General features: G+C 46.7%; 1 protein-coding gene across 4 annotated transcripts in view; it reads left to right on the forward strand.

The window, feature by feature from the left end:
- Nucleotides 1–14111, forward strand: part of ARHGEF4 (Rho guanine nucleotide exchange factor 4) — a 122337-nt gene extending 108226 nt beyond the window's left edge. For 3 of the 4 annotated variants that reach the window (XM_053951718.1, XM_053951720.1, XM_053951721.1), the window contains 9 exons: nt 1909–2088; nt 4598–4780; nt 5753–5932; nt 6547–6779; nt 8311–8440; nt 9231–9362; nt 10284–10527; nt 11153–11230; nt 12510–14111. In XM_053951718.1, the coding sequence (XP_053807693.1) occupies nt 1909–2088; nt 4598–4780; nt 5753–5932; nt 6547–6779; nt 8311–8440; nt 9231–9362; nt 10284–10527; nt 11153–11230; nt 12510–12667 (1518 nt within the window). In that variant the 3' untranslated portion in view covers nt 12668–14111. The remainder of the gene's footprint in view (nt 1–1908; nt 2089–4597; nt 4781–5752; nt 5933–6546; nt 6780–8310; nt 8441–9230; nt 9363–10283; nt 10528–11152; nt 11231–12509) is intronic. The other variant, XM_053951719.1, reaches the window with a different exon arrangement.
- Nucleotides 14112–20835: the final 6724 nt, after the last annotated feature.

Consider the following 20835-nt stretch of genomic DNA (forward strand, 5'->3'; position numbering starts at 1 on the left):
TGCAGCACTCCAGTTGTGAGAATCATCCCACCATGTTGCTGTGGTGGCAGCTATAGACCAGTTTTCCTTACACACCATAGCCTTGGGCTTCTCCTGTTTGTTTCCCATCCTGTATGCATTAGTGTGGATGCACTTCAGTTGGGCTGATCCCACCACCTTCTGGAGTAGGAGAAGCTCTAATTTCTACATGACCATTCTGAGGCACTTCTGTTGTTTTTAAAACATCAATAACCCTTTTGTTTTTGCTGCCACATGGATCCATCCCCTACTTTCACAGAGATACACATAGCATCACTGCACTGCATCCCACCTAGCTCTGGTTACACACTGGCTGTGTAAAGTGGGAACCTCTCACCCTCTCCTTCCCCATCATCCCATTATTTCTGTCAGAATGGAAGCACTGCATTAAGCTGTTTCTGGTTCAGTGAAGGGGCATTTGCTATCCAAAGGCAGACTGCATTTCAATTTTCTTTCAAATGCCTCATTAACCCTCTTCTGATTTACCCAGTTGATGATTATACTGACCTTCTTTTCCAACATGCATCTCTCCTTTGTGGAGAGGCAGCAGCAGTAACCCAGAGCAGGGGATGACTCTGGGTGACTGAGCAGCCCAAGGGGTGTGGGTGGCCCATGCCCTGTGTGCTGTGGTGACACTGCTGCACTGCTGGGAGACCTACAAGGGACAGTGGCTTTCCCACAGCTTTTCTCTTTCTCCCATGTGCCTTGTATATTGTCTTCCTATTGTCTTCCCATAATTCATCATTGCACCGTTTTCCTGGAGAAAAACAGGCCTTCACTGCCACTCCACAATGGCCAAGTCCTTTTTAGCAGAACTCCAGTACATACTCCATCTTCTTGGGAAAACCTTTGGTGTTCAGACAGTCCCGGGTACACTCAGGCCCAGGGAACTCTGTGAGTGTGCTCTGGAGTTGTTGAAATTCAAGGGAGACTCTGACTGATAAACCAGTGGCATCAGGCACTCCTGCTGTGGTGGCCAGCAGGACCAGCCCACAGAGACACCACTGCAGCAGAACCCAAGTGTTATCTGGCCACCCCACAGCTGAGATGGGAAGGGTCAGCAATGGCTCCAGGCACAGCATCACTATGCTCAGGAGCCCCCTTGCAGCTTCCTGCCACATGGGCTTCAGTTTTGGTTTGGGTTTTCTAAATTGTTGGGGGTTCTGTTTTTCCTAGAGTGGGGCCTCTATGGGGCATGCAGTAAATAACTGCTGTTCCTCAGTATAAATGCTTAAAACTCTCCAGGAGTCTTATTTTAAGCATATTAAGTGCTATGTTTAACCATATTACAGGCTTCAGGCTCTACCCATTCCAGAGTAGCTCTGAGGCCTCTGAATGCTTTTTCACAGAATTCACACAGTCAATGGCTTGGAAGAGACCTTCAAGATCATTGAGTCCAACCCAGCCCCAACACCTCAATTAACCATGGCACTGAGTGCCATATCCAATCTTTTTTTTAAACACATCCAGGGATGGTGACTCCACCACCTCCCTGGGCAGACCATTCCAGTACTTTTTGCTCTGAAGTATGTCTCTAAATATTGATGCTCAAGGTTTTATTTCAAGGCTTTCCAAAGCAGAGCTGCACTGGCAGCACTAGAGCATCCTCCACCAACAAGGTACCACTGAGCCTTGTTTACTGGCTGAGGCAAAGCCAGCAGTATGAAATACTAGAATTTATGTTTTTATGGTAGTAAACATAGTGTGTGCAAGTGATTCTGAGTAAATGCGGTTGAAAGCAGGATCAGGAAAAGCAACTGCCAGCCTGGCACCAACTCCTCATTGCTCATGGGGGTACAGAGTCAGCAGGACGTGTGCCAGGGCTGCAGCCAGGCTGGCATACATGCTGCTGGCGTAGAGGGACTGACAGTGTGCCTGCTCTGCCCACAGCTCATCAGCGATGGCAGCGTGGTGTACGCAGAAGCCCTCTGGGACCACGTCACCATGGATGACCAGGAGCTGGGATTCAAGGCCGGCGATGTCATCGAAGTAATGGATGCCACCAACAAGGAGTGGTGGTGGGGGAGGATTCTGGACAGTGAAGGCTGGTTTCCAGCCAGCTTTGTTCGGGTAAGATCTTCCTCTTTCTTTGTGCCCTCTCCATTAGCACCAGTTGCTTGTTCTTTTCCTCCAGGTTTAATGTTCTGTGGTGACTCCTAAGGACTTTTACTGCTAGAGATGGCTCAGCATGTCTTGTTAGTATTCCTCTACATGTGGCTACAGTACAGAGTGCCCTCCTGGCTGAGCAGCCACCAGTGTGGAGAACTCCCTCTATATGAGTAAATCGGGGCCAAAGGTTCAGCTCCAGACTGGAGCAGAGCTGAGCTGAGCTGTGCCAGCTGGGGAGCTGCCCTGTTTGGTGGTTTGCAGCCTGGCTCCTGCTTACCCATCTGTACATTAGCTGATTTGTGCCCAAGCACATGGCATCCGCTTCCAGGAGCAAGCAGCGCTCTCCTGGAGGAATCCCTGATGCAGCTGGCAGAGGTCCTCACTCCAGTGTCCACTTAGACAATAGAGATGAGCATGGCACCAAAAGGCACCTCTCTGCAGCTGGTGCTGGGGCCAGTGCAGTGCCACAGCCAAAGGATGCACCCCTGACTCAGGCACCTCCTCAGCCCAGCAGGCTGCTGGGCTGTCACAGAGCACTGCGTGCCAGGCACTAAAAAATGGAGGAGAAAAACACAAGAAATATCTCAGTGGTCATCTGGGGCAATCTGAGACACTCAGTGCTTGTGGGCCAAGGCTGTCCCCAGTGCCAGCTTCAAAGCCCACACAGAAGAGCTGTACAGACCAGCCCAGACAGTCCCAACTGCACCCTGCAGAGGCTTCATTTCCAACAGAGCTTTCTGAAACACATCTGAACTCTCAGGGCAAGCAGGGGGGAAACCAGGAGTGTGGGAGGGTGGAAACTGCTGTGCTCCACTGTCCCGCTGTGAGGAGAAGGCTTTCTTCCTTTCTCCTGACTGTGACTGTCGGTGGCACCTGACAGCTTTCACCACCTCGGGCAGGCTCCTCAGCACTGCAAAGGCAATGGGGTGCCCAAGGGCAGAGATTCTCAGCCCTTTAGCTCTTTATCCAGGTCACATCAGATCACAAGTGACCCAAAGCCGGGTGAAGCATGAAAGGAGGTGACACGAGGTCATCTGGTGTCTGTAGCAAAAGTCCTTGGAGAAGTGGGGCAGTTTTGAAATGCTTTGTTATAGGTTGCAGGAGATAGTCTCAGCTGCATAATTAATACAAACAATGGAATGTTTTGCAAATAAGATTACCAAGACCTCAGCACTAATTTTTCTTGCAATGAAAACACAGAATTTTTTTCTTTCATGTTACTTAAAAGTTGAATTGTGCTGGCTGGCAAAAACTTGTCATCTTAGAGTAAAGCAGACTAGTACTAGGCATTAGGGATGCAGAGTAAGAAATTCTTTTAACAGAGGAATCACAACACTTATTCAAGCATCCAGCTGAAGATTTCCTGCTAATTACCACTGGCTCTCAAGCTCACTGCAGGGAGGGCTGGTATGTCTGGAGGCTTGGCTCAGACTGCAGGACTCTCACTTCACATGAGTTTCAGGCCGAGGTCTGAGTTTAAGAGCTGCTGATGTCCTACTCACACGGGAGGACAACTAGGATTGCACATCGTGAGGGCTTCAGCAGTGAGTAAGTGTAACCTGTGCCTGTGTTGACAAGGAGGGGTATGCACTGTTTTTTATATGTAGGTGTATTTGTATCAAATGGTAAGTCATAGAGCCTAGAAGAAACTACATTAAAAGTTTAAATCAGTTCTGTGTCATTGTACTAAAAATTCCTATAATCATGTGTGTTTTACCTTCCTATCTTTCACTCCTTCTCTGTGCTGGGACGGATCCTTTGGGTCATGTACAAAGCATTCCCACGGGCACCCAAAGTACCAGGAAAAGGAGGCTCGGGAGTGCAATGCCGCAGTCCATGCCAGCTGAGCTGCGGTCCATGCCAGCTGAGGTGCAGTGCCTGCAGCCTCTGCTCTCCTATGCTCGTGCTGTGCTGCCATCTGATGGGGGACCGAGAGTCCCACACGGCCCTGCCGTGCAGCACCCTTCCTTCCCTCCTCAGTGCCCACTGGCAGCTGATCTGCTTTTACTTTAGCAATGAAGTCTCTTTAAATAATCCTGGGGAAGCAGATACCGAGGGGCCATCTGTCACCGACAGTATGAGAACAATAAAGTAGATAAAACCCCAGCCATGTGCTGGTTCTCCCATCCTTCCCAAAGTGTTCCTTCAAATATTTAAGAAAATTTCACTCGAAAAACCATTTTTGTCCTGATTTGATATGTATTATTCCTGAAGGACTCCATATTATTCCTGTAACTTCTGTCCACAAGAAATATCTGCCTAAAACCACCCATGCCACGGTGGGAGCAGCTGCCATATGCCCTCCCCAAAGTGACTGTCTGGCCTTAGCCTCCCCGAGGGGAAAATGTTTGCAGGCAATACACACACCCTTCTATCACCTGTCCCAGCTCAGTCTGTGTCCGCCATCCACTCACTTCCTTGGCAGAGCTGTTTAGCAACAGGGACAGTGAACATCTTGTGTGCCTCACAGCTGCGAGTGAACCAGGATGAGCCCATGGAAGATTATCCCCTGAAGGTGGAGGGGGGCAAAGAGGACGACTCCAGATGCTTTGGGATGGGCCAGACCACCAAAGACCAAATGAGGACCAATGTCATCAATGAGATCATAAGCACAGAGAGAGACTACATCAAGCACCTGAAGGACATTTGTGAGGTAAGGAATAAAGGGGAAAGGGACTTAAGAACTTCTCTGAAGGATAATGGACTGTGTCCCATGCTTGCCCAGAAAGATACCCTAAGCAGGTAACTTCTCTGAAAACTAGACTGAATTTTCATCAGTTCTGCTGAATGCCATTATATTCTCAGAAAACAGAAGACAATTCATTACAGCAAAATCCCAAATGCCTCTGCATTTGGAGCACTCACTTCTGCTCTGATTAAATGGAATTAATTGAATTTCCCAGGCCAGAGAAAAGTAAATGTCTAGCACTGCTGCCCTCTCTTTGTTTTGGAGTAATATAATCAGCAACTCTGGCCTTCAGGCAAGTCATGCTCAGATGAAAACAACTGGGGGATGCTCAGCCAATTGGAGCCTTTACTGTCAAATATGCTGAATATTGTGATACCTCTTCTAAAAGAGATCCACCATGTACACTGGGGGAGTGAAGGCAGTTGGAATTTTTTGCAGGAACAGAACTCTCCACTCCAAGGGTACAGAAGTGGCTCCCAGCAGAGGCAGCTGGGGCAAAGAACAGACATTTACAAACAAGCCTCTGCTGTTGCAGTGTTCCCCTGCCCCTCGGAGCTTTCCTCTGCCTGGAGTCAGTCCAGCAGCTCCTCACACAGGCACCAAACCAGGTCCACAACTGGACTTAACTGGTCTGAATCTACAAGTGCTGGGGTCAGAGCACCCCATTGTCTGCAGACACAGAAAGACTTTTTCAGCAGGAGAGAAAGCAGCTCTGTAACTCTTTCAGGTGTGGGCTGCAGCATCGCCCAGGGCTGCCATGAGTCTGTGGCAGCTTCTATTTCTACCATGTTTAGGGTAACATGAGAGGAAATAATAGTTACAGATAGGTACAGATCTGCAGGAAGGGTGTACAGGAACACCTGAGCGCAGTCCTTGAGGCTTTCTGTTGCCACAGAGCAGATGCCCAGGAAGCTTTCCAATTTGGTTTTCTCCTAGGGTTACATTAAGCAGTGCCGCAAGAGAGCAGACATGTTTACAGAAGAACAGCTGAAGACAATCTTTGGGAATATTGAGGACATCTACAGGTGCCAGAAGAAATTTGTTAAAGCACTAGAGAAGAAATTTAACAAAGACCACCCACATTTGAGTGAGGTTGGCTCCTGCTTCTTGGAATATGTAAGTAAATTTGACTTCATGGGAAAGGGGTAGCTGAGCATGGATTAAACCAGAGGATTTAGAAATTTATCTGACAGAACTGAAGCTTTCTTTAAAAAGACCCATCCAACCAAACTAAATGCCACCACCCTCTATCCCAGCCCTGTTCAACCACTTCCCAAAGAAATATCCTGTAGCTCTTGTGGCTGTGGAAAGAGCATTTTCAAAGCACCTTATCTTCTGAACACTATAATCCCTGCCAGACCTTGGTACTTCAGGGAAAATGTAGGAAGACTCCAAAATCTCAAGTGGGACTGAGTTTACAGTAACGGTATTTTCAGGTCAGTGAAGGATCAGCTGTGGCTGGTGTGGGCACTAAAAGCATTCAGCTGAGCCCAGACCAGGATATGTGGGAATGTCCAGGTCTCTCAGATGAGCTGCAGGTGCTGAAGCTGTGACACACCCTGCCAGCCCCCAGCTTGAGAGCCTGGAGGGCTCTATTTCTATCCTGGAGGAGGATAGAAATCACCAAACAGCTCCAGTTAGAGGATACAAATCACCAAACAGGCACAAGAGTCTGTGCAAGGGCAGGGCCTGAGGGCCACGGGCAGTAAATCCCTCCCTGTGCCTTGCAGCAAACAGAGTTTCAGATCTACTCTGAGTACTGCAACAACCACCCCAACGCCTGCCTGGAGCTGTCGCGCCTCACCAAGGTGAACAAGTATGTTTACTTCTTCGAGGCCTGCCGCCTGCTGCAGAAGATGATTGACATCTCCCTGGATGGCTTCCTACTCACCCCTGTGCAGAAAATCTGCAAATACCCCCTGCAGCTGGCCGAGCTGCTCAAGTACACCAACCCCCAGCACAGGTAGGCCAGTGAGGGGGGAGGGAAGGAGCCAGGCTGCTCCCATGGAAATGGGCTCGTGCTGAATCATGCATGGAGGGCAGTGGCTAACTGCAGCCAATGCCACAATTCTTATGGGTTACCTCACAGAAGCCAGGAAATAAGTATATTTATATAATTTTATAAAGTATATTTACATAATATATAATAAGTTATATATAACTTATTATATAAGTATATAACATATAATATTATTATAATAACCTATCATATAACTTATTATAATAAAAGTATATTTACATAATTTTCCACTACAGTAGCACTGGGCTTTCCTGTCACAGATTGAGAGTTACAAGGTCCACTTTATAATGGCCCTTTTCTGTTTTATTTGGCTCACATATGTGTGATAACAGCACATACATACTTTGGAGCTACATGGTTCTGGTGGTGGTGGTGAGAACTTTGCTTCCAAAAGCATTGGTTGAATATATCCCAACATGTTCATACAGCCACACTTCACCGTTGGGAAGTTGTGCCCTGCAGCAGTCAAGCCATGCAGACTTGGTACCCTGTCAGTGCCAGCTCCAAAGCCTCCAAACCCATTGCTCACTTTCAGGGTGAAGGCACTGCCTTTGGCTCAAATAACTGTCACTTAATTAAGTACCTGAAAACATGAAAAATCTGTATGAAAGTGTTGATATTGGTCCAATGTGGTTTGACTAAATTTCACCCTCCTAATTGCAGCCTTGGTACTTTCCAGAGTGGTTTTAAGCATGTCTTGTTCATTAAGTGCACAGTTTTGAGAGTTGCCTTAGAGCCAAGTTGTGCAGCTCAGCTCCTTCCCAGCCACTCTGAACTCAGCAGAAGTAGCTAGTGGCCACAGAGGGTGTATGGGGGAGGGCAGATCAGCCTCTGTCCTACCCTACCCTACTCAGCTCATGTTTGGAACAAGCCACTTACTGCTGAACTGCTTCACCTCTGCACCACCAACCAGTCCCTGCATGGGCACACAGCATTGTGAATATGTTGTGTATATATATTTCTGTATTATGTTGCAGAAAGAAAATGAGAACCTGGAGGTTCTTCCAGCAATTTGTATTTATACCTCTGTAGCTAAATTTGATTACTTCCCCCCTTCCCTTTCCCAGAGATGGCCTAGATTTGTTACCAGACTCAATAAACCCACGCTGTCTCCCTGCCTGAGGATGTCAGGCTAAATTCTTAGCTCCCTGCTTCTGTGCCTCCTTTACACATAAAGGGATGGGATGTCTGGGATGGAGCAGCTTTCCTAAGCAGACTCCCTGGAAAAGGAGACTTTTAAAAATTTAACACACTGTTGTTCTAATCAACATCTAATCTGTGCCTTGAAACCAGGGAGTGTCTGAGAGGCTGCCACAGGAGCAGGTGTCTGATTCCAGCACAGAACAGCTGGGACAGACTGCAGGTGGAACTCCTGGTTCCATCCCCAGCTCTGTGCCAGGCTGCTCTCCTCTGGAGTGTAGGTACAACACCCACATGCCATTCTGCCAAGCCTAAAGCCTCTGCCCCTCCACAGGGATTTCAAGGATGTGGAGGCTGCCTTAAACGCCATGAAGAACGTGGCTCGGCTCATCAACGAGAGGAAGCGGCGGCTGGAGAACATTGACAAAATCGCTCAGTGGCAGAGCTCCATAGAGGACTGGGAGGTAGGGGACTTCCCTGCCCAAGGAATTCCAAGTTGTTCCTCTTCTGCTCTTCCAACAGCTTCTCCCTAAGTGATATCTCACTGTCTAGCCCCACCTCAGCTCTCTGCCCATCGTTTTGGAGAGTCTGATTTTTATTTAAACAGTTACGATCTTTTAGTACAACTGAGCAGGTCTGGTATATAACCCAGCTAGATCAGCTGCCTTTGCATGTTTCCTGGGATCTTTGTTTCCCTGTTTTTCCTTGCAGAACAAAATCAGCATGTAGGTTAGTTAAATTCTATTATTTTTCTCTTGCCCTCCATTTTATCTTGAGTGACTTCAAACTCTCAAGATGAGCAGAATTGCTCCTTAATTCTTAACAAGTCAGGTTATTGTTGGAGAAAGGCAAGGTCTGGCCTAGTCATAGAGGAGCCCAAGGCTCCCTGTAGACTTACTAAAAAAATCACTAAATAAAAGAAAAAAAATACTAATTTTCTAAATCCTAGACTCAATAAGCCCACACTGTCTCCCTGCCCAAGGATGTCAGGCTAAATTCTTAGCTCCCTGCTTCTGTGCCTCCTTTATGTCTGGGATGGAGCAACTTTCCTGAGCAGACTCCCTGGAAAAGGAGGTTTTAAAAATTTATCAAGCTATTGTTCTAATCAAATCCAGTTCCCACTCCCTGATGTGCCAAGGACTGTCCTCCAGCACAGAGGCTCTCTCTCATTCCCACACAAGTTCTGTCAGCAGGAATTCAGGCTCCCACTTTCACATGAAGCTGAGACCAACCTGTTCTTTGTGCTGTTCTCAGGGAGAAGATGTCCTAGTCAGAAGCTCAGAACTCATCTATTCTGGGGAATTAGCCAAAATCTCCCACCCTCAAGCCAAGAGCCAACAGAGGATGTTCTTCCTCTTCGATCACCAGCTTGTCTGCTGCAAGAAGGTAACCCATGAAAGCTGGATACTGCTGTGCTGATGGATTTAAGTGAGCTCCCTCTCCACCCTCTCCTGGCCTTATGTGCTCCTGGCACCGAGCCTTCTCTGTGCATTTTTTTCTCTGAGGTCCTGGGGTGTTCTGCGCACCTGAGCACAGCAATCAGCTACTGGCCTAATTCTCACAGCAAAAGAGGAAAGCACTGCACTGCTTCTGAGGTTGTGTGGGGTTATTCTATACAGTTCAGTTATGAGTATTGTCACACAAGTTCTTTCAACTACCTTGTTTTTCATCTGAACTTCCAGCTTAGTTGTATTCAGAAAAAAACTGCAGGTTTGATGAACAGCTGTGGGCCTTGGCAGTCAGTAAGGCCATGCTAACAGCACATGTGCGTAAGTACAGCTCATGCTGTTTTTCATAAGCTGAGTAATAAAAGATATCTTCCATCTTAGAGCCAGTGAACAGTACCTTCCTCTGGAATTTCAGAACTGAATGTGCCAATTATTTTTTGCATATTCTATGGCATGCAGGTAGCTCCAGGTAAGTTAGGTATGAAAATCACTGATCTCAAAGTTACTTTTCATTGTCAACAAAAACCCAAGAGATAATTAGTATTATTTTTGCTTTTTAACTGGAATTGAAGGATTCAAATAGTGCTTTCTGTCAGAGGCTTAATGAGGATTTGGGATCATGTGTAACACCCAAGCTTTAGGGCTGCAGATAGGCCTCAACACGGACACCAGCCTGTCCTGACCCCACTGCCAGAACAAGCCATGTGGTTCCCTACAGTGCCCACAGCAGCTCAGCACTGCACTTCCGCAGACTCAGATCCAGTATTCATTTCTTTTACAGGACTGTAATGATACCAGGAAGGTTAAATTCTCCATCACATCCAAGAAACTGCAACATGTGTTGTGATCTCTCTTACAGGACCTTCTGCGCAGGGACATCCTGTACTACAAGAGTCGGATCAACATGGATGACATGGAAATACTGGATGTAGAAGATGGCAAAGACAAGGACTTCAATATCAGTGTGAAAAATGCATTTAAGCTGCACTGCAGAGACACTGAGGAAGTCCATTTATTCTGCGCAAAAAAGCCTGAGCAGAAACAGCGCTGGCTGAAGGCATTTGAGAATGAAAAGAGGCAGGTGCAGCTCGACCAGGAGACAGGTTTGGAAAGAGCAATGCTGGGAAACTGGTTTTCTTTTAATCATTATTATTTCATCTTTTTTTACCCATTGGCTAATGCCTGAGGAGTGAAAGGCTGGGGAAGCTAGCCCATGCTCCAAGGCAGCTCTGGGCTGCTGAATTACACATTCTGAATGAATCTGTGCAATTAAAAAACTGCAAACCAACATAAGACATCACTGCAGTTTGTCCTCAGGGAGGCTGATGTGTCTTAAGGAGTTCAAGCAGGGCTGACAACATAGTCAATACATTACATACAGGGTCCAGAACAGTATAGAGCAGGAACCTGTTCAAGGGCTCTCACTGTACCAAGAGGGTTTGTGTTGTTTTGTCCAAATCCTTCTTAATTCAGCCTAGTGTGATCTGAAAGATTTCAGCCACCACTGGCCTGGACTGGCTTCTCCCCCCAGTGCAACATGGGCTGAGGGGCAGGCAGCAAACCCTGCATGGGGGGTTTGTGCAGCCCAGCCCAGTCTGGGGGAGCAGGCTGTGCCCCCCAGCCTTGGCAGTAATTGTGGCTCTTGCCTCAGGCATTTGCCTACCCCTGTCTTCTCCTGAGGTACCAAATGATGACCTGCTGCTGACAGAAATCTGCTTTATCTTCCAGGTTTTTCCATCACGGAGGTGCAGAAAAAGCAGGCAATGCTGAATGCCAGCAAGCAGCACCATGCTGGGAAGCCCAAGGGTGAGTCACACCTGAACACAGGAACACTGTGACAATGGGGGGTGGCTCTGTATTTACTACAGGGGAGAGATTTGAATGAAGTGGCATTAACAAAGTCTTGAGAAGGCCAGATGGTGACAATTTGCACTACAATTCCTGGTAGATTCAGATGGCTGGAGTCAGGAGACTATTCCTATCTCCAGGAGAGCCATTTTGCACAAAATCAGCACTCTGCCAAAACCCAGCAGCTTCTGCTCAGGCCAGTGCACAGCCTCTCCCTAGGAGCCAGGCTTTCCCAGCAGTATGGCATTCCCTTTGGCAAAAGGCAAGTTTTGTAGTATCCCCATGGTGCACAGAGGGCCACAGAGCTCTCTGCAGCAGGAACTGTTCCTGCTGGGCAGTTGTGCCCCTGGAAGATGCTCTGAAACCTGAACCTTGGGCAGGGTGCCAGTGGTAGGTACCATGCTTGAGCAGAGCTCTTCATTCAACCTGCCAGAGACCAGGACAATTAACAGCAGCCAGGAAGAGTGAAGTCAAGCAAAATAAGGGTTCCTGTGCCCACAGCACTGTTGGCCAAAGACAGCCCTGTTGATGCTACCTTCCCCTTCTCTCTTTTCAGAGAGATATTGCTTGGTTCCTCTGAACCCACAGAGGCAACCATTTCCTCTTGGTGGTACCAGCCAGCATTTAAAGCCCAGCCACATCTCCTGAAAGAAAGCTTGGCTAAATGTCAAAAAGGGCCAGAAATGAGATTTGGCTGTAAACAGGGGGAAGTTTGGAAGGAGGCCAGACTACACCAACAGAGCAAAGCCCTTAGGACACAGCACTAGAGGAGACTGCACAGACCAGCCTTGTCCTCCACGCAGGCACTGACCATTCCTAATCAGAAATCCAGCCCAGGAGGTTATAACAGGTGTCAGCAGCACTTGCACAGCAGCTGCTTCTCCCAGCACAGCCAAAAGCACCAGCTAAGTTTGTCACCAGTCATGAGCTGCAGTTCTGTAGCCCTGCTGTCATGCTGGCAGAACACCTGACACTCAAACCAACCTTATGTTGATTTGCAGTTTTTAAATTGCACAGATTAATTCAGAATGTTGTGCAGCACATTTCTGGGTCTTCCACATGAGCTCTAATCCTAAAAGGCACTGCTGAAGTAAGGATAAATTAAAGGAAGGGTAGCACTAAGACAAACCCAATTCACAGCCCTGCAGCTTTAATGGCAACTGGGGGAAGCGGTAGAGTGCGGGGAAAGGAGCTGTGTTCAACTAATATACTTCCCATCTCCTCCTCCTCCTCCCAGCTGTCACCAGGCCCTACTACGACTTCCTGATGCGGCAGAAGCACCCCACCCTGCCCACCACGCTCCCTCAGCAGCAGGTCTTCATGCTGGCAGAGCCCAAGCGCAAGCCCTCGAACTTCTGGCAGAACATCAGCAGGCTGACGCCCTTCCGGAAATAGGGGCCTGAACCCCTTCTGAGTTTGTGTTGTGCCTGAACCCCTTCTGAGAAAGCACTTTATCCATCAGTCCTGGCAGGTGGAGCCCGGGTTCATCCAATCCTGTATTTACAGAGGATGGCACGTGTGCTCCTGCCTTCCCTATTTATTTTGCAGCCCAGCTGACCCGCTGGCTCCCAGGTGAGGCCACGTGGGCGCTGGCACACCGTGGGCAGCGGTGCCACAGAGCCAGCCCTGCACTGCCCAGCAGACAAAGCTCCAGGAGCACGCAGCAGGGAGCTGGACAGGCTGCAGCCCAAGAGATTTACCTGTCAACTGTACTTGGACTCACTCCTTCCTGCTGTGCCCACCACTGCTGGCTGGCAGCTGCCACAGGGGATGGCAGCTGATGGACCCGCTGGCCCAGTGGCCACTGCCGTGCTCGGAACAACAGTTCAGAGTCCATGATGAGGAGGGATGAACCCTTCTGCGCTGCCCACTCCATGCCCTGCATTTCTCAGAGCTATGATCCTCCTCCACATGTCCAACTAACTCAGCAGCCTCTGCAGGCACTCAGAGCACAGTGAGCATTGCACTGTGACCTCCTCCCTCCCTTTAGTCCAACAGCACCGGTGAGAGGTGTCCTACATTAAACTGTGCCAACCTGCAGCATGAGTCACGTCAAAGAATCTCTCTAGTGGGTTTGAGCTACATACGTTAGAGAAAAATGTGCCTAATTAATACCATACTCAATTCTTTAGATTCTCGTCTCTCCATCATTCTGCCATATTTCCTGGCCAATGAAAATGCTCATTGTTTGTAATGTGTTTATTTATGGTAAAAATCAGAACTGTGTATTTTGTAAGTCCGTAATTGTTCTTGTCAGATGTTGTTAACTTGATGCTTGTTCTGTCTGTTTAATCTTTCTTTTCTTTTGTTAAAGAAAGGTCAATATTTGCAAACCTAGCTCCCAGAAGTCAGAGTCCGCTGTTCAACTCTGCAACATCATTGTTATGCAAACTCCCACAGACCCCTCGAAGTCAAGGAGTGTTACTGACACTTTTAAAAATGGAAAACCACTTGATAAAGGCCTACATTTGGCATAAAGAGCCTCACTTTAAATACTCAAGTTTCAGATGGTGGCCAAAAAGAATGAATTTAAACCCTGGTTAGCAAAAAGAAAGATTTGCCTTACCATAACGAGAGTTAGAAGCCATACTGACTGAATTCCCTAGATTAGGAGACATCCTGGGACAGTAGAAGAAGACTGGGTCATTCCAGTTCAAGTGTGAGTGAGCACTAACTGCAGAGCTCAGAAATCCAGTGTTTGTTGATGCTGTAGCTGACCAAGGTCTGGTCATCCAAGGATATCTGAATTCAGTAGCATGTACAAAGTCCTTCTTGCACTATATCTTTTCCCCCAGACCAGGGGCAACATTTAATTTCATAAAGAAACTTGTAAAAGTGACTCTCAGCTTGTGTTTGTCTCCAGCCTGTCTATCTGTGTGAAGCTGTATCTTTCCAAAGTCACTGGGGGGATTGTGCTCTTGCCGCTCCACCAGGGGCTGCTCAGCCACAGGGGCCATGCCAGAAGGTGACCTCAGAGAAGGCATCCCAGGGACCTGACCAGAGGGATCACTCTCTGCTTTGGGGAGGACAGTGGGTCAGTGCTGGGCGGCAGTGGGGTGGCAAAAGGAAAAACAAACAAAAAACCCTCTCCAAGAAGCCCTTGAGATCAGGCAGCTACAGTAGTATTAGCACAACAGAGACACCAAGAGACACAGACATGGGGACACTGAAAGACACTCAGAGACACACGTGGCCCAGCAGACACACTAAGGCACTGCCAGGTGTGTACAGATACCCATGGGGGGAAATGGTGACCAAGAGACCGTGACACACACACACACACACACACACAGAGGTATGTCAGCACCACTCAAGTAACAGAAGGCAATTGTCATTTCTGTGTTTACCCTAAGTGTCTGCACCCTCCTTTCCTTATTTATGGCATGTTTGTTTTGATTGGCCAGGAAGAAAACCTGTTGGCACAAAAATTATCTATTTTCTGAGCTTATCACCAGCTTTGTAGTAAGTGGAGGGGGGTAGAGGGGCAGAGAACTATCCCCTCCCCAGCACAGATACAGGATCACACCCCACACCCCCACACTGAACATGGCCAGCTGTGACAATGCATCAGGTTGCTCATAGTCTTGTCAGTTGCTATCTGGGTTCACTTAAGGATGGAGATTCTCCTATAACCTCTTTATATCTCTGCTTAAAGCCACTCTTTCCCCAGTGTGAAGGAAGTGCTGACATCTATTCAAAGCTCCCCTTGCTGCAATGTCCGATCTGGTTTTAGGCAGAACGTTGCTTAATATACTCAGCTTTACATCTACAATGAAGTCACTCTGGTAGAAATCCTCACTTCTTCTCCCAAGGGAAATGGGGTGACAGTGGCACAGGACCCTGGAGTGTAGTGGCTGTGAAGTTCAACAACCCTGCCCTTCCTCCCCCTTGAAGCACACACAAGAATTGGCTATTATTAATTACCTGTGTAGCAATACTCTCAACAGTAAATATGCATCCAGTGGTTAAAATAATCACATCATTTATCAGCTCTTCCAGAACTGGCTGTATCTCTGACCAGTGTGTAAAAAGGATTTACAGAGACACTTTTTTTTTACAGAAATTTCTGAAGTGCCAAACCAGACTCCTCTGGCCAGCCAGCATCCCAGTTAATTACAGTTAATTACTTCTGGAAGAATTCTACTCTCCACTTGACTATCAGTACTCTTTCTAAAAAGTGTCCTCAACTGGGATTCTAGTCTTACACACCACATTTGGAGCTAGGATCCAATCCCCTATGCAAGACTGAGATCAGGTAAAAAAACTGATCACACAAAGTGGTGGAGTTACAGCAGCAACACAGAAAACAGGTAAGGCTCAAACCCACAATCCCATTGCGCTCAATACGCCCAACCCACAGACTGCTATGAAGAGGATTTCATCACAAAATACCATCCTTTAATAGCCAGCACCACCTCCCAACTCTCACCATAACCCTTGGTGTTTCCTGAACAAACTGTCACAGATCAGGTGTAACCTCCTTAGGTTTTAAGTGATTAGACACTCAAAAGTCATCTCATCCCCCAAGTTACTCATTAAATAGTAAAATGTACCTGTGTGTGAGATAGTAACAGATTAACCAAGCCCAGATTTCCCTGCTGCTCTCCTGGCATGTGGATTTAGGCTGGAGTGGCTCCCATTGTTCTGCCAATGGACAGAACTGGGGTGAACATGTGTGCAGGCCAGACTGGGGTGGGGGGGGGTGCACAGCAAGCAGATCCCAAGGGCATCAGCTAAACTTGTGAGAATAGTGTTTCTGGCTGGTCAGGAACAGCCTCTGACAAGCTCTCTGAGCTAAATGGGCAAGACCATCGTGCCAGTTCCACAAGAAGTGTCCATTTGAAACATGAAGAATCAGAGCTGTGAGATATCAGCAACCTTTTCTCTGGAGCTGAACCATCAACAGGGACCAGAATTGCAGATTTGCATACAAAACAAACTGAAGTTTCTGATGTGAGTCTGAACAACACCAGTCCTTCTGGATTTTAGGGTAGAACCAGCTGAACTGCTCAGAAAAACAGTTCTGCATTGAATTACATAAAGAGGACAAAGAGATTGAGTCAGGGGTGGTTTGGGGTTTTTTTAGGGGTGTTGGTTCTATCTGTTCCTCTCCTTCTGTAGATATCCATTTAGGAAGCTTCTTGTAAAAACAGCCATGATTCTTAATGACCTAAATCTGCCCAGATTTCATTTGGTGAAACAAAACACAGAATTCTGTAAAGGATGTGAATCAAGTGAAAGAATGATTTCCTGAAGCTACCAGTTAAGTGAAGAGAACCAGTGGCTTCTAAATAACATAGTCTCTGCTCTGACCAAAAAAAAAAAAAAAAAAAAAAAAAAAAAAGGAAAAAATTATTTATTTTAAACTATGAGTTTAGAATATCTGATTCAGACACTGTGGGTGTATACACTGTTCAAGTTCTAATAGGATCAAAACCAGCACGAACTGTCTTTGTGTTAACTCAAAGTGAGAACTAGGTCAGTTCCCACGGAGGGAAGAGTTCCTCCAAAGCAGCCTTTAATATCTCTCCTGTTTTGTCCATTCCCTGAAGGACAGTGGGGTGTCAGCTGGGGAGGAGCCCCACCTGTGTCCAGCGAAGTCCTTGCCTTGCCGAATCCACTGCAGGAGATTTCCACTGTGCAGGACACTGCTCTGCAGAGCCAGAACAGCTCTGTCGTCCAGGAGCCAACCATGTGCCAACCATCTGCACCTGGGTGTCCCAACAGCTTCCCAAAAACACCTGAAAACCAGGCCTGTCACCAACAGGGATAACTCAGAATTGAGGCACCTGCAAGTAACAAAGGAATCTCAGCTTCACACTGAGAACACTTCATTTCTTGGGATGCCAGAATGACAGAAATTAGCTTCTTTTTAATAGAAAGGCCTTTCACCTGACGTGTCAAAATATCAGGCTGTGCTCCTCCAGATTTACTGCAGTGTAAGCACATCTTCAAGTAACAGCATGATTCAAGAAGTCTGTGGCAAGACTGGTATGCAACTATCAGTCTTTTGAACAAGTACTGCACCACTCACCTCCCAGACTCTGGAGCTCTCAGCACCTGGCAGGTGGCACAGCATCCAGCAAATGCTGATTTCTTCTTTACTGTTATTACTTCAGTTGTTTTAATCCTCCTGTCAAGTTCCACCACGTACCTGCTCATGAGGGTTATGGGCATTGCAAAGCCCATCTGTACAGTGAATATGGTACAACAGCAACTCCTCAAGATTTAAGGAGGGAACTACTCACACACCTCATTCTGAGGTGCTGGAACCTCAGCCTGTGCCTGCTGCTGCTCACATTCTCTACCAAAGGGGGAGGACTCACCACTGCTACTGACATCAGCAGTACCACACTGGTACAACCCAAAATATCAACTAGAATGTCCTGTACCAGCCTACCAGCAGAAACACCCTGTGCCAGAGCTCCCAGCCTAAGCAAAGCTGTAGGGTCAGGTCTTCAGGTAAGTAATAGGTTTAAGAATAAGAATTTTGATAGTGGATAAAAATTAACTGAAAAAAATGACAGCATTTTCAGCTGATTTTAACCCCCTGAAGACACAGTGGTGCTCTTTCAGTTGGACACTGTGGGGAGAGAATCAATCTTCCAGGCTGCAGTGACCCATCAGCGCAGCTTGTGTCAGAGTGAAGGCAGTGCAAGGTGCAGCCAGCAGTGTGACCTGGCACCAGACGGAAATGCCTCCAGGGGACCACAGCTCCAGGCAGCAGCACAGTCACCTCCTTTCCACTCCCAGGCAAACAGCTGCAGTCTCTGCAGAAGCCAAAGGGTGCTCCTTCCCAGCCACACAGAAATCCCAGCTTGCCCTGCCTTGCCATGAACACCTCACACCTTATTTCTCCCGTGTGTTAAGGACACATGTCCTTAACAAGCTACATGACTAAAATCCCATGGCTTTGGCAGTGCTGGCACTTCTAGGGAAAATGCAGACTGCTTCTTTTTGCTTAACACTCCTGTCTTCTTTCCCCCTGCAACTACACCCCTCCTCTCTGCACATCCTGAGCTTCTCTTTTGCACAAGTTTGCTACCAAAGCAGCTCCCTGTTTCACAGCCTGTGCAAATGAAATACCTGTGGTACTTACCCCAGAGCTGTGTACCTTTGTGTGTGACTGCCTACATTTACAGTTGTGAGATGGGAAATAAACAAGCTATCAACTTTAAGTCTTGTATCATTCTGTAATCCTCCCAAAAAGCATTAACTACTGACTGTAGAGCAGCTATGTAACAGCATTCTGCTTACAAGTTCCTTCTATCCTTCCACACCTACTTCTTTCCCTTTTTTCCTAAGCAGCATCCACCCATTACCCGGGCTTGATAATAATTTATGCCTTTTTCCTTTAAACTCCTGAAATAATATACTTTTCCTTTAAACCTGAAATAATATACTTGCTATCTAAATCACACCATCAAGAAAAACCTTATCCCCAAATACAGCCACGTGTTCATTGAAGCAGAGGGACTGCATTTGAGCTCAGCTGGGAACTTCACATGATTACAATTCTTAGAAGGCTGGCAAAAGCAAAACTTGGGCAAGGTGTGTTCCCCTTCCCCTTTCCGAAGCATCAATTTGCCCACATATTGCCCAAAAAAGAAAAAGCTATTGTAAAACACTACAAAGTAGATTACTGTAGCCCAAAAATGAAGGTCCAGCTGTGGTAATTTAAGATGACAGCTGAGCGGCTCATTGTCAAGTTCTTTCTGTCACATTTTTGTTGGAAGGCTCTCTTAGCCCAACAAGGACTACAACTGGGGTTCCCTGTACCCACGAGGCTCAGCAGTCTCCCCTCTACATCTGCAATTCTCCCTGTGACACAACCCAACTTCCCACAGCTGCCAAAGACTTCTGGCAATAAACGTTAAAAAACTGAAGTCATCACACAGCCTCCATTCTATTCTGGATGATTAAGACAGGATAGCTAATAGCCTGATGGATACTAAAATAAAATTCTGGAGGGCACTTAGCCTCCTACACACAAGTCAGACATTCTTCCATGCAATTCAGTAACACTGACATTTCCTACACAAAAAAATTCCCATCTAAATAATAATAATTACATAATTCCTGATTCCAAGGGAGCTCACCAATGATACTTTCTGTTACCTGACTTTGTTTACAGCAAGCCATGAAGTTTAGAATCTAAAGCAAGATGTTAGAAATAGCAAGTTTTGGTTTTGCCCATAATTACTTACAGGAAAACTTCAAACTGAAAATTTCTTGCCTGATTTCCACCAATCACTAACTGAGCAGATACTTTACTGGAAGGGGCTTTGGCTTTTCTCGGGTGTTCAGAGCTGCCCCTAAACGAGGGAGTTCTTGCCTCCAGAGCAAGTGGAGGCTCTTGTCAGCGAGGGGAAGGTAACACATATTAATTACACTGCCACTGCAAAATCAATCTGGCAAGAGGGAAAAGTCAAACCATTACTGACCCACCATTTTGGCAGTTCCATGGATACATTTAGAACCACCAAGAAAGAAACTATCTAGAGACTTAAGAGTTCAGTACCATGTCCTTACAGGTGTTGAATACAGTACAAGGTCAGGTTTCAAAGTAGCAGACTCCTAGGAGAACAGCTACATCAGAATCCTTCTAGCCTGAGAGTGATCAGCACCATTCTGAAGAACAGCTTTTCCCTTTATAGCATCCCAGATTTCAGCAACCCACTGGTTGAGGATTATGAATTTCATCAGCTGCAGTGCTCTGCAGAAAACACTCCCAAACCTATCTACCTGTAACATGAAAGCAATCCCAGGATTAGCTTGAGGAAAAACAAACTGAAAAAAAAAAAAACTCTCTCCATGGCATCCCTTGTGCTCAGCTACAAGTTTAGAAGCTGAACTACTTAAAACTACCTGTAGCAATAATCCTGACAATGTAACACTATTCCTGCAGATTGAAGCAGTCACGTTGCACCTTACTCTTCCACGTGTTGCTTTTTTCCAGAAGGTTACCAGGTAAGTTATTGTTATTTTTGGAGACCTACAATAAATGAAAATAGCCAGTTAGTTCAAGCAGCTTAGTTGTTCCCCCAGAGCTTTACAACCACCCACACACTAAAGAAATAGGATAATTACCCACAATTCACACCTACTCCACTCTTTTCCTTCTGGGGAACACTAAAGACCTAACAGCTTTCTGCTCAGGGCTGTCACCTCTCCAATCAAACAGCACGGCTTTGGTATGAAGCAAATGCTCAAGTATTGTCAGATTTTACATCTGTTCCATTTCCTTTGTTTTAAGCTATAAAGTAAAACCTCTCAAACCCCAGAAATGTCTCAAAAGGGAACAAGGCAGGATTGAACACCTCTCTCAGACAGGACAATTTAGGGAAGCTTAATTCCCCACTGGGGAGCCTTTGCCATTGTGCTCTGCTAGGCATCAAGAAACCTTACTGAGCACAGTCACTCATCCCATTTCAACATTTTGCTTTGCTTCCATCAATCACCAGATTCCATCAGATTGAAGAGTTTAAATGCATCATACTCTTCTCCAGCACAGAATGTTTTCTGGAAGGATTTCACCAAAGACAGTAGGAAAGAAACCACAA

This window comes from Vidua chalybeata, chromosome 10 (assembly GCF_026979565.1).
Source record: "Vidua chalybeata isolate OUT-0048 chromosome 10, bVidCha1 merged haplotype, whole genome shotgun sequence".
NCBI classification, from domain to species: domain Eukaryota; kingdom Metazoa; phylum Chordata; class Aves; order Passeriformes; family Viduidae; genus Vidua; species Vidua chalybeata.